Source organism: Procambarus clarkii, chromosome 32, assembly GCF_040958095.1.
Source record: "Procambarus clarkii isolate CNS0578487 chromosome 32, FALCON_Pclarkii_2.0, whole genome shotgun sequence".
Classification (NCBI taxonomy): Eukaryota; Metazoa; Arthropoda; class Malacostraca; order Decapoda; family Cambaridae; genus Procambarus; species Procambarus clarkii.
Genome location: NC_091181.1, coordinates 37,060,553 through 37,074,247, shown reverse-complemented (window position 1 = coordinate 37,074,247; position 13,695 = coordinate 37,060,553). Strand labels below are relative to the sequence as shown.

Sequence of the window (13,695 nt, the reverse complement as noted above, 5' to 3'; positions counted from 1 at the left end):
TATATATATATATATATATATATATATATATATATATATATATATATATATATATATATAGTGTAATACACTTATTTGTATAATTTGCACGACGTTTCGAACCTCCATGGTTCATTCTCAAGTGAACAGATCTTACAATACTAGTTACATTTATACCCGCATTAGGTCAGGTGATAATACAATAAACATATCGATGCCAACACAGAAGACAATGTCCAACATAACAGGCCAATTACACTGGATTAATCTTTGTGTTTAGATAGGAGATGCCTCGTATGGGCCAATAAGCCTTCTGCAGCCTCTATGTTTCACCTCACATTTATCCCTTATGTATCCCCCCATGTTTTCACCTTCATTGTATTATCACCTGACCTAATGCGGGTATAAATGTAACTAGTATTGTAAGATCTGTTCACTTGAGAATGAACCATGGAGGTTCGAAACGTCGTGCAAATAATATATATATATATATATATATATATATATATATATATATATATATATATATATATATATATATATATATATCCCAGAGATCTCAGAGAGACGCCTACTGGTTTCCAACTGAAACTTTCAATCTCTCCTGGAGTGTCCTTGAATCTGGAGGTATTAGGTGATCCAGGTGCCAGTCATATTAATTGCCAACCGCAATATGACTGGCATATGGATAACGTAATCCCTCAGACTCAAGTGATACCTTGGGAGAGGTTGAAAGTCTCAGTTGGATACCAGTGATGTGTCTCTGGAACTCTCTCCTATTGTGGGTGTTCATGTCCTGGTCGGTAGAGCTCCTGTCTTCCACTTTATTGGTGCCGATTTCGAGGCTCCGATGGTGCAGGTGAATGTAATGTTATTTCCACGTTTCATCACTAACATCATCAATCATCATCCCAGAGTGATGTAAAAAGAGTGAATGTTTACATCCAGAGTGATGCCAACAGTATGTAAACATTCATGCTGTTTACCGCTGACGTTTGATGGATTGACACGTCCATATAAACTGCCGTAATGGCTTGTTTGCTCGCTAACTACTCAACATATCGTAACAAGAATATTACTCTTAAGGTTTATTGGGTATATCTTTATGTATATTTTGAGAGTATACCTTTTCTTTACGGCTTCCTATATTCATACAAATGTATTTTTCTGGTACCAAATCTAGCCTACTACAGTCTGGTTGATCCAGTACGTTCCCTCGTTCTGTACTATTTCTTTGATTTTGTTCCAGTATAATTAGCTGCCACTCGTAAATATGCCAACCAAAAACGTTCGAACCCAACCAACTATAATTTATATTCCTATAATCTATGTTTCTATAATCTACCGCCGGCAATCATTATATATAACGTTAGTATTACGGTGGTTTAAGATGTTGTATACTGCCTCGCATTTTCGACGGGTCGGTACGTTAAGAAAGCGACGTACTTCACGAGAATATACATGGCAGTGTTGGTTTCGCTATGATACACTCCTTTGTCTGGTCCCTGGTTCGAATCCTTATGCTGATCTCCTTCCATGTGTTATATAGTCGTAATGGCTTGGTGTTTTCTCCTTATAGTTCCCTTCCCCTTCGGCTGCGTGGACCTGTGTGTGTGTGTGTGTGTGTATGTGTGTGTGTGTGTGTGTGTGTGTGTATGTGTGTGTGTGTGTGTGTGTGTGTGTGTGTGTGTGTGTGTGTGTGTGTGTGTGTGTGTGTGTGTGTGTGTGTGTAGCCTCACCTAATTGTGCTCGCGGGGATTAAGCTCTGGCTCTTTGGTCTCGCCTCTCAATTGTTAAGTCAACTGGTGTGTAGATTCCTGAATTTACTGGGCTCTATCATATCTACATTTGAAACTGTGCATGGAATCAGCTTCCGTGTGTGTGTGTGTGTGTGTTTGTGTGTGTGTGTGTGTGTGTGTGTGTGTGTGTGTGTGTGTGTGTGTGTGTGTGTGTGTGTGTGTGTGTGTGTGTGTGTGTGTGTTTTAAGCTTGGTCTCCCAACATTTCGTATACAAAATAGACTACCAACATTATTCTGAAAAAAACCCGCATTTCCATCTAAGTTGTTTTCTGAAAATTGCTAGCGTAGTTTCCATCGTGTAATTATTGCAGTCATTACCAGAGATGAAACACAAATTCTCCGCACACACACACACACATTAAGACCACACTGGCGAAAATTAGCAATTTAATTTGTATAGGAGTAAATACCGAATATTAGACCAAAAATTCACGGTGGTCATACAGGAATTCTTTCTTGTAGACAAGCTGGGGTCTTGAAGGAATATTTGGATATATATGGGGAGAGTGTGGGAGGGACGAGTGTGGGAGGGACGAGTGTGGGAGGGACGTGTGTGGGAGTGACGTGTGTGGGAGAGTGGGAGTGGCCGGGGCTGCGTGGGAGAGAATGAAACATCAGAGTGACCGATGGCCAAAATTACGTAATATCCATAACAGCGCGTGGACGACCCGCTCATTAACTAACTTCCTGTACGGCAGCCACTGAAACGGTAATGGCACTGGAGCGATGGTGGGCCGCCACTAGAGTGCCACTGGTGGGCCGCCCCTACAGTGCCACTGGTGGGCCGCCACTACAGTGCCACTGGTGGGCCGCCACTAGAGTGCCACTGGTGGGCCGCCACTACAGTTCCACTGGTGGGCCGCCCCTACAGTGCCACTGGTGGGCCACCACCACTGTGTTTCTCTATTTGAGTGTTTCTCTACTGTGTTTCTTTACTTGAGTGTTGCGTCTCTTCCCCCTCCTCCTCCTTGCTCAGGTGCTCACAGTGGAGAGTTCTTGCACACTACACACTGAAAGGACCCACCTCAGAGTTGTGCTATCTGGTCACGCCTCAGGAACTGATGCCTAGTCACCAGGGGAGAGAGAGAGAGAGAGAGAGAGAGAGAGAGAGAGAGAGAGAGAGAGAGAGAGAGAGAGAGAGAGAGAGAGAGAGAGAGAGGGGGGGGGGAGTGGTTATTACCCCTAATAGATAGTATTATGATCGGGAGGAAAAAAGTCGAATATCAGTACATTAGAAAATCTTCGGTTAAAAACTATTTCAAAGAGCTAACAGCTTGAGTCTACAGGCATAAAGAGTAAAATGTTTATACACACACACACATACACACACACACACACACACACACACACACACACACACACACACACACACACACACACACACACACACACACACACACAGGAGACCAAAGGGACAGTACACAATGAATGGAAACTGCCTATCTGTGACGATTCGAGAAAGAGACCTGGGAGTGGATGTGGCACCTAATCTAACTCCTGAGGCACATATAAATAGGATATCGACAGCAGCGTTCTCTGCACTGGCGAAAGGTTAGAACATCATTCAGAAACCTAAGTGAGGAGGCTTTTAGGGCGCTTTACACTGCCTACGTGAGGCCAGTCTTAGAGTATGCCGCCCCATCATGGAGTCTCCACCTGAAGAAACACATAAGAAAACTGGAAAAGGTTCAGAAGTTTGCGACGAGACTCGTCCCAGCGTTACGAGGGATGGGATATGAAGAACGCCTGAAGGAACTGAACCTTACGACACAAGAAAAAATAAGGGAAAGGGGGGATATGATAGGAACGTACAAAATACTCAGGGGAATGGACAAAGTGGAAATAGATGAAATGTTCACACGTAATAGTAACAGAACGAGGGAACATGGGTGGAAGCTGGAAACTAAGTCACAGAGATGTTAGGAAGTATTCTTTTAGTGTGAAAGTAGTGGAGAAATGGAATGCACTTAAGGAGCAGGTTGTGGAAGCAAAATCTATTCATAATTTTAAAACGAAATATGATAGGGAAATGGGACAGGAGGCATTGCTGTAAGCAACCGATGGCTCGAAAGGCGGGATCCAAAAGTCAATACTTGATCCTGCAAGCACAAATAGGTGAGTACAAATAGGTGAGTACACACACATACACACACACACACACGCACGCACACACACACACACACACACACACACACACACACACACACACACACACACACACACACACACACATACACACACACACACACACACACACACACACACACACACACACACACACACACACACACACACACACAACCACACGTGTGATTGACAAATGGAATGCATTAGGCAGTGATGTGGTGGAGGCTGACTCCATACACAGTTTCAAGTGTAGATATGATAGAGCCCAGTAGGCTCAGGAATCTGTACACCAGTTGATTGACAGTTGAGAGGCGGGACCAAAGAGCCAAAGCCCAACCCCCGCAAGCACAAATAGGTGAGTACAAATAGGTAAGTACACTACTCCCCAACATCTCCCCCACTTGCCTTAATGGTGAAGGCTACTTCGCCTAACCTTCTCTGTTAGGGAAATAAAAAAAAAATCCACGTAAGTTCTCAGGCACTTGTCAGAGTAAATTATGACACCTTGCTGCCCCGCCTTCCCCGGGGAGCTGGAGGTGGACCTCAGCCGTAAGACTCGAGGGAGAGTGCCAGTCAGTGCTGCCACCTAGTGGGAACTCTGAGACGCTCTACGACGTTAATTTACGCCGTGTGACGTCAGTCGCTTTTCATAAGTCATTAACGCTGAAGGAAAATTCGTCGCGTTGCACGAAATCGGTAAAAGTGGCTTCGAGTTTTGTTGCGATGATGGTATATTGCAAGGCTGTGGTCAGTGTTGTCATCAGTAATGTTTTCTTAGTAGCTGATCACATACTGTGAGGAAGCGACAAGCATTTACGCAAGCACTTGCGAAACCCGTACATCTTTCTTTGACCACGGCGGCTTCTCTTACATCCAGTTTATGAGCTTGGAAACGTCACAACCCGAGGTTATTATCGTTGTAAACAACCTCGTTGTGCTTACATAACGCTCAACTTTACTGTTTTAAGAACCTCGTTAACATAGGATTTTATCTCCATCCATTTACTGTCTCCCTCTCTGTCTCTCCTAACCCCCCCCCCCTCTTTAGTTCTCACTTGTTACCCATTCTCTTATTCCCTTCCCTTATACCTCCTCCCTTCACGCAGTCTTACCCTTTACCCCATCCCCTCCCCATCATCCCCTCTTACCCTTCCCTCTCCCTCACACTAAAACAACATTGCCTGTAATGTCTTTCTCTCCACTGATCATACTTGTCCTCAGAACTCTCTTGAAGCCTTCAGGAAACCTTAATATTGCTTGCCTTTTTTAAGGCAAGTTCGAGACGTGTGGGTAAAAGACTGAAGGAAGAGCACTGGCAGATGGCCGCCGGCTGGACCCCAGAGATCACACCAGTGGTTGCTCAAGACTTTTATCCTGGGAGACGGTCTGTTTCTCTCCTGTGGATTGGACCAGCGTGGGAGGAGTGTCGTGGGAGAGGGTGTTGTGGGATGGTGTGGGAGGGGTGGGAGAGGGTGTTGTGGTTGGTGTTGTGTGGCTTGTTAGATGTGTGTGGTGTTGTGTCAAGCAGGAGGGATGAGGGTGTTTATAAGGTGGTGTGTGTGTGTGTGTGTGTGTGTGTGCTCATCTAATTGTGCTTGCGGGGGTTGAGCTCTGGCTCTTTGGTCCCGCCTCTCAACCGTCAATCAACAGGTGTGTGTGTGTGTGTGTGTGTGTGTGTGTGTGTGTGTGTGTGTGTGTGTGTGTGTGTGTGTGTGTGTGTGTGTGTGTGTGTGTGATTGGGATAGGATGCTGGAAGATGACAAGTGATGCTAGAAACGCTTCGTGTATTGAGGGCAGGTATTGTTGCAGGTATTAGACAATACCTGCTATACTGCAGGTAATCGTAGGCTGTTACAGTGTTGTAGATGGGTACGTTATGATAGTTCAAATATGCTGTAACCATGACTGGGTTCATTTTAATCCATTCAAATGATTAATCAGCTGTTATAATCAATTAATCAGTGACCAAACATTGACGTATCATTTACATATTAATTACGTGATTGGAGCAGTGGATAACAAAGCTTAAGACCAATAGAATCAATTTTCTTAAACTCTTCATCTAAGAATTCTGGACTAACAACCCGAAGAGCTCTTAGATACATAGAGGAAAAAAATTATTGTTTCACATTGTATCTATGTCCTGAGAAATAATGGACTTAAGATAAATTATTCGTAGGATTTCTGTAAACATTAAACTTTAGTGAAAAATCTTCCCTATGAATAAGTATATCTAAAAAGGGAAAACATTTATAAATTTCAGTCTATAAAGTAAATATAGCTAAAATTTCGTCTGAATTTACATATATAGGCCAAATACACAATATATATATATATATATATATATATATATATATATATATATATATATATATATATATATATATATATATATATAGCATACAAAAATGTATAGAAAAGAAAATTCACAGGTACTTCTGATTATATATAAAGAGTTGGAAGAGAGTGGGAAGTAAATCTATGGTTCAAAGAGAGAGAGAGAGAGAGAGAGAGAGAGAGAGAGAGAGAGAGAGAGAGAGAGAGAGAGAGAGAAAGCGAGAGAGAGAGAGAGAGAGAGAGAGAGAGAGAGAGAGAGAGAGAGAGAGAGAGAGAGAGAGGTCGTGTGACGTGTCGTCCTGACGTGAAGACAAGAAGGTCGTTTGATCCCAGAATCTATATACAATACCTCACTCGAGTCAGGCTCCCTGTCTTCCCTCTCTCTATCTCTCAACCTTACTACTGTATTTGCTTTTGTATTTTTTCTGTTGTATTTTTTCTTGTGTATTTTTTTCTTGTGTATTTTTTTTTTCTTTCAAACGGATCGTCTCTCAGTATTCCATAAATGTTATATTAGTTGTATGATTAGATTAAAATCTGGGTCGGATCTACCAGCTTTTGTACAACAGCTTTTCATGAGGAATAGCGCCAAATATTTTTTGGCCATCTTGGAAAATACAGTCTACAAAGCCTTCTTTTTTCCTGTATTTTTTGGTAACTTAATCAAGTTTGTCAAGCACAACTTTCCACTTCTAAATCCATGGTACTCTCGTTACAAAGCTGGATCTCTGCAGGTGCTCCAGCGTGCTCAAACTGATTACTTTCTTTAGCGCTTTACATGAAATTCTTGTCAGTGATGCTGGTTTGTAATTATTGATGGAAAATGCATGATTTTTATTATCATTCGTTTTTACCTCCGTTAGTGCCTTTTGTCTGTCTCCTTTTCCAGAACTCTGGGAGATTTCCTGTGTCAACTGTTTTTTTTTTTTATTTTTTAGGTAGGTGACAAGGTGGTTGTACAGCCTTTTTCTGCAGCCATTGTGGGATTGAGTCTGGTTCCATTTATTTTGTTACATCTAGTAACTTCACATAGTTGTTTACCTCTTCTACAGTAACAAGAAATTCATCCATTGTTATTTAGAGCCTTTCATCTCTAAGTCTTAGTCTCCTTGATGGTTTTATTTTAGTATTAGAATTTTAGCTCTTGCTACCCCTTGTCACTGTGGCTGTTTTTGTTGTTGTATTGCAGTTCTCACTGTGTATGTCTCATTCTTTGACATTCGACTTATATGGGAAGTTTTGTAAACCTCCGCTACCACTATCTTCATGTCTTCTACTGGTGCTATTCTGATTATTTACTGTTTGCTGGTCGGGTTCCACTGATAATTTTACTTTCTCAAAGCTGGAGTGTAGCTGTAGCAACAGGGATACACCACCTTCCTACCCCTCTGCTCACCCTGTCTTTCATTATATCCTCGTCAGAAGTGTGCATTCCGTATAACACTTGTCAGTTTTGTTTCCGATATTGTGATAATGTGTGGCTCTTTTCTTGAACTTTTTATTTGTAATTCCATCTGCATTTGTATACTTAATGTTATGCTAATCGTCACAAATGATGTGCTTTTTCTTGTCTGGGAGAGTGTTGTTCCTCTTACTGCCTTTCTAAATGTTGCATTTTCTATTGAGTCAGTACTCTGAGCAGCCCTACTGTTTCCTTCTGTTTCTCTCTCTCTCTCTCTCTCTCTCTCTCTCTCTCTCTCTCTCTCTCTCTCTCTCTCTCTCTCTCTCTCTCTCTCTCTCTCTCTCTCTCTCTCTCTCTCTCTCCAAGCACTTTTGTCTTGTTTACCATCCATACTTTCTTAAGGTTCTACTACTACTATTGGCATCCTTTGCACGTCATTCATACTCTCCTATAATATTAACTTTTTTAAGAACAAATCTCCAGGAGCCTTGATGAGGGTTCGAACCTGGGCTCCGAGTATTCCCAGACGCGCTCTAGTCCACTGTACCACGAACATCTCTAACTAGAGCGCGTCTGTATCACGTTATTGTGATGTCTCTGTGTATCAACATTGATCATATGGCTGGGTTGATTTCTTTTGAATGTTCCCTTTCCTTGGTTGGTATTTCTCTCCCCTTCTGTCTATGGCCTCTTCCTCCTTCGCTTTTCCACCTTATTATCGTTTTCTCTTTGCTGTTGCTACTCATTCTAACAACCTACAGGAACAACTGGGTAATTGTGGCTGGCATTAAGTTGTTGACTAACTCCTCCAGTGTGTACCGCTGGTCACCTCCTGTTGTCACGGGTCTTCAAGATTCCATTCACCACGGCTTGATAGATTGGTGGTAGTGGCTTCTGTCGGCCCGGGGGTGGTGGTGGTGGTGGTGGCGGTGGCGGTAGTGGTACTGGTGGTGCTAGTGGTGGTTGTTCTGGTGATGGTGGTGGTGGTGGTGGTAGTGCTGGTGGTGTGGTGGTGGTGGTGGTGATTCTGGTGGTACCGGAGGTGGTGGTGGTGGTGGTGGTGGTAGTGGTACTGGTGGTGCTAGTGGTGGTTGTTCTGGTGGTGGTGCTGGTGGTGGGGGCAGCGGGGACGACAAGGGCAGTAACGATGGTGACAGGAGTAGAGTTACTGGTTGTGAAGATAGTGGCGGTGTCGGCTGAAATATCTGCGGTGTCTAGGGCGGACAACACTCACTATCCTTTTGAACCCTTCAAATGTGGCCAACTTCACGGAGCTGCGTTTCATACTCCCACAAATATCCCCTCCATATAGGCACCTGCAGGCGGATTGTCAACCACACGTCTCTTCTATACTGGGTGAAGGAGTGGGGGTATTGAGCGAGGGTGGAATTTGTCACCTAAAGGAGATATGAATGGAATCTGGCTCCAGTCTCCCTACCTATGACCATCCCCCTACACCCATCAGTCACCCTGCAAAGTTTGGTGAGCCTGGCCCCAAGCGTCTAGCAGGTGTTCTTATATTAATAGACAGATAGGCATTTTATTATATATATATATACACATATATTTATTACCCTTACTTTTATTCACTAATTTTTAATAAGGTAAGGTAAGTCATCTTCACCAGGAGTGGATGGTTGGTGTGTGGTGGATGTGGATCATCCTCCACCACCACCAGGAGTGGATGGTTGGTGTGTGGTGAGTGTGGATCATCCTCCGCCACCACCAGGAGTGGATGGTTGGTGTGTGGTGAGTGTGGATCATCCTCCACCACCACCAGGAGTGGATGGTTGGTGTGTGGTGAGTGTGGATCATCCTCCACCACCACCAGGAGTGGATGGTTGGTGTGTGGTGAGTGTGGATCATCCTCCACCACCACCAGGAGTGGATGGTTAGATGCCTCCACTAACCTATGTAACTCCATCTCTACTGCCAGCAGTAACTCTGGCGTTATACCCTTGCAGTGCCACCACTGCCACCACCAGTGGTGGCAGTGGTGGCACCACTGCCAAAGTTGGACACTCACACCAGCCTCCCAGACAACCCGCAAGACCACTGCCGCTGGCAAATCACTGCAGGGTTTTTGTTATGCAGTTTCCTCGACTTGGCGAGAGAGAGAGAGAGAGAGAGAGAGAGAGAGAGAGAGAGAGAGAGAGAGAGAGAGAGAGAGAGAGAGAGAGGGGGAGAGAGAGAGAGAGAGAGAGAGAGAGGGAGAGAGAGGAAGAGAGAGAGAGAGAGAGAGAGAGAGAGAGAGAGAGAGAGAGAGAGAGAGAGAGAGAGAGAGAGAGAGAGAGAGAGAGAGTATATTGGAAATTATATTATCCCGTCAATTCATCTTATACTGAGGAATATGTTGTGGGATTGAGAGGAGCTTCAGTCGGGGACGGACTGACCGGAGGTCCCAGGCGGTGGCCGGAGGTCCCAGGTGGTGGCCGGAGGTCCCAGGCGGTGGCCGGAGGTCCCAGGCGGTGTCTGGAGGTCCCAGGCGGTGGCCGGAGGTCCCAGGTGGTGGCCGGAGGTCCCAGGCGGTGGCCGGAGGTCCCAGGCGGTGCCCGGAGGTCCCAGGCGGTGTCCGGAGGTCCCAGGCGGTGGCCGGAGGTCCCAGGCGGTGGCCGGAGGTCCCAGGCGGAGGCCGGAGGTCCCAGGCGGTGTCCGGAGGTCCCAGGCGGTGTCCGGAGGTTCCAGGCGGTGCCCGGAGGTCCCAGGCGGTGGCCGGAAGTCCCAGGTGGTGTCCGGAGGTCCCAGGCGGAGGCCTGAGGTCCCAGGCGGTGTCCGGAGGTCCCAGGCGGTGCCCGGAGGTCCCAGGCGGTGGCCGGAAGTCCCAGGTGGTGTCCGGAGGTCCCAGGCGGTGGCCGGAGGTCCCAGGCGGTATCCGGAGGTCCCAGGCAGTGACCGGAGGTCCCGGGCGGTGTCCGGAGGTCCCAGGCAGTGGCCGGAGATCCCAGGCGGTGTCCGGAGGTCCCAGGCGGTATCCGGAGGTCCCAGGCAGTGGCCGGAGATCCCAGGCGGTGTCCGGAGGTCCCAGGCGGTGTCCGGAGATCCCAGGCGGTGTCCGGAGGTCCCAGGCGGTGTCCGGAGGTCCCAGGCGGTGTCCGGAGATCCCAGGCGGTGTCCGGAGGTCCCAGGCGGTGGTCGGAGGTCCCAGGCGGTGTCCGGAATAGACACCGGCGATTTCGTCCGGTCACGGGAATATTTGCCCACAGAGAGGTGGATTTGGTTTAATCTGAGGACCTGTGAAGAGAGAGTTGCTGCTCGCTGACTGAGTTTGAGAGCGACTGTGGCTGCGTGTGTGTGGTTGAGTGGCAGGATGATTGAATGACAGGATAATTGAGTGGCAGGATGGTTGAGTGGCAGGATGGTTGAGTGGCAGGATGGTTGACGAACTGCTTGACCGGGTATATAGTCAAGGTCGACTTTGACGATTCTTTGGTTAGAGAAGTTGAAGGTTTTTGGTTGGTTCTGGTTCACATTGGGTCTTAGGGTGAAAATATTGGTTAACTGGCATGTTGTGGGTCAGTAGCTAAGGGACTTTGGGGGTGTTCTTTAAAAGACGTAACATCACACATGTTTACAAACACCACAAAAGTAAAATGAAATGATCTGAGCGCTTACTTCCTCCCCAACGAGGTGACCAGAGACCAAACATAGGGACAGAACAGGCTGCAGAGCAAGTAGTTAGCAGGACTCTAGTTAGCAGGACTCTAGTTAGCAGGACTCTAGTTAGCAGGACTCTAGTTAGCAGGACTCTAGTTAGCAGGACTCTAGTTAGCAGGACTCTAGTTAGCAGGACTCTAGTTAGCAGGACTCTAGTTAGCTGCACTCTAGTTAGCAGGACTCTAGTTAGCTGCACTCTAGTTAGTATTTAAACATATGAATCCAACTATTGTGAAGTCATGTGCAGAAGGAGCACTAGACACCAACTACGCAACCAGAGAGAACCACGCCAGTCAGGATGGAGGTCCCAGGCAAGCCACACAGAACGTGACACAGCAACAGCTCTCAGCATCAGAAGACAAGGCCGCCCTGACCACCAACACACACACACACACACACACACACACACACACACACACACACACACACACACACACACACACACACACACACACACACACACACACACACACACTAACACCACCAGTCGTGCGTAACACATTTGTTCCCCCCCTATAAGTTGAAAAAACTACACACTCTAGAAAGTGAAGGGACGACGACCTTTCGGTCCGTCCTGGACCATTCTCAAGTCGATTGTGGATTAATTGACTTGAGAATGGTCGATTATGGACCAATGGAATTGTGGATTAATTCACAATCGACTTGAGAATGGTCCAAGACGGACCGAAACGTTGTCGTCCCTTCACTTTCTAGTGTGTGAGTTTGGTCAACATATTTCAGCCACGTTATTGTGACACCTCGTCTGCAATTGGCGGGTGGTATTCGAGAAAAAAAATAGTGGGTAAGGCTCACCAAGCTAACAAGAGTCAGAAGTTGTCTGTTCCTGTACCCTCCTGTGTAGAAAAAAGGCGAAAAGGAACTCTTGTGACACCAAACGAAACTCTTTGAAACACACAAAAATCAATATGCTTCCACATGCCCACTTGTGAGCTGCCAGCCCCAATGATCACAACGTATAGGCAAGACAACGACATCTTTCTCCAGGCAACGGACAAGGCATAAACAAGAAGGCTCTGTAGGGTCTCGTAGCACAGTTGGCTTCGTTCTTCATTCACAACATTGTTTTGAAAATATTTAGCTGTGTACCTTTCGGATAGTGCCAAAAATCATTGTTGGGATCTGAATCTGACCCCTGGCACTCCTTTTGAGTTCTGGCAACCCCGACCGGCCTATGTTCATCCCGTACCACAGACCATTCCTTATGGCAATTTGGGTGAGTCTACCTCCAGGCGTGTGGCCTCCAACTTTAAACAGACGGACAGACAAACAGACATTCTCTTATATTATAATATATATATATATATATATATATATATATATATATATATATATATATATATATATATATATATATATATATATATATATATATATATAAACACTACATTTCCAAAGATGTTCATTATGAGGAAGCGGTGGAGGTCTGCGTCCGGCTGGTAACGAGGTGTGTTAGAGGGTGAGGCGAGGACGTCTCCCCTGAGGACGCTCCTGATGTTCCAGCCTAAGATTAGTCTGGCAGTGGGAGAGGACTCCGGAGCACGGGTGTCCGGGCGACAGACAGCGAGGAGAGCCCCTTCACGGCCCTAAGGTCACGCTCCGGGCCGTGGAGGATGTGTAGATGGCTGATTCTGCAGTCATTCCTGCCCCCATAAACTGACGCTCTTGTTTCGTGGGAAGGAACGCAGGAGGCCTTGTGGGTCTTCCATCTTCGAAAAGGCATCGCCAAAGGATCACGTGAAGTCTCTCTCCTGGACACTCCCGATAACCTGGACATACCCATATATATTTCTCACCATGCCTTCTCAATAGACGCTTTGAAGTGCAGTTAAAACTTATTTCAGTTTCGAACGAGATGTCATTTCACTTTAAAGTTTACGTAATAATTTATATATCAGCGGTCGGCTTGCCCAAGTGTAGGGAAATTGAAGTCTCCTGGACACTCCTTTTTGTTAGGACATTTCAGACTTTTGTAGACTGTCGCCTGTACTATTAAGGCTGAAATTTTGACCCTTCTCGACCCCCTTGTGCAAGATATGGTGCAGAGGCTTTCCTTAGATGTCTTTAGACAAAGGAGCGAGAGTACAAGTCATCAGGCGGGTGTTGCAGTGTTAACCTTGGAGCGGTTTGTCTTACGGTGCAAACTCTAGTCGGGTACAGGGCTTAGGCTCAGATACGAGAGCAATATGTCTGCCTTCAAGTAACAGTTGGTGGTTGAATTTCGTGCACCGATTCGTGAGGTCATGAACACGAACATACCTCCATCTGTCTCCACCAACACACGCATGTACAAGAGGTCAGGTCCGCACAGTCAACGAACTGAATGATCAGTGATATAGACAATAACCTTGTGTTAAACTGTGAGGTATTAAGCCCTC

The 13,695-nt window shown here is 46.0% G+C and overlaps 2 protein-coding genes across 2 annotated transcripts in view; one reads left to right on the top strand and one right to left on the bottom strand.

The window, feature by feature from the left end:
* Window positions 1-13,695, top strand: part of LOC123759432 (putative neural-cadherin 2) — a gene marked incomplete in the record, with an annotated part of 421,093 nt that overhangs the window by 274,443 nt on the left and 132,955 nt on the right.
* Window positions 10,019-13,582, bottom strand: LOC138370521 (mucin-1-like). The gene is made up of 2 exons (XM_069334903.1): window positions 13,577-13,582; window positions 10,019-10,876 (listed from the first exon to the last, which is right to left on the bottom strand). Exons 1-2 carry the CDS (start codon window positions 13,580-13,582, stop codon window positions 10,019-10,021), a joined length of 864 nt encoding a protein of 287 aa, XP_069191004.1.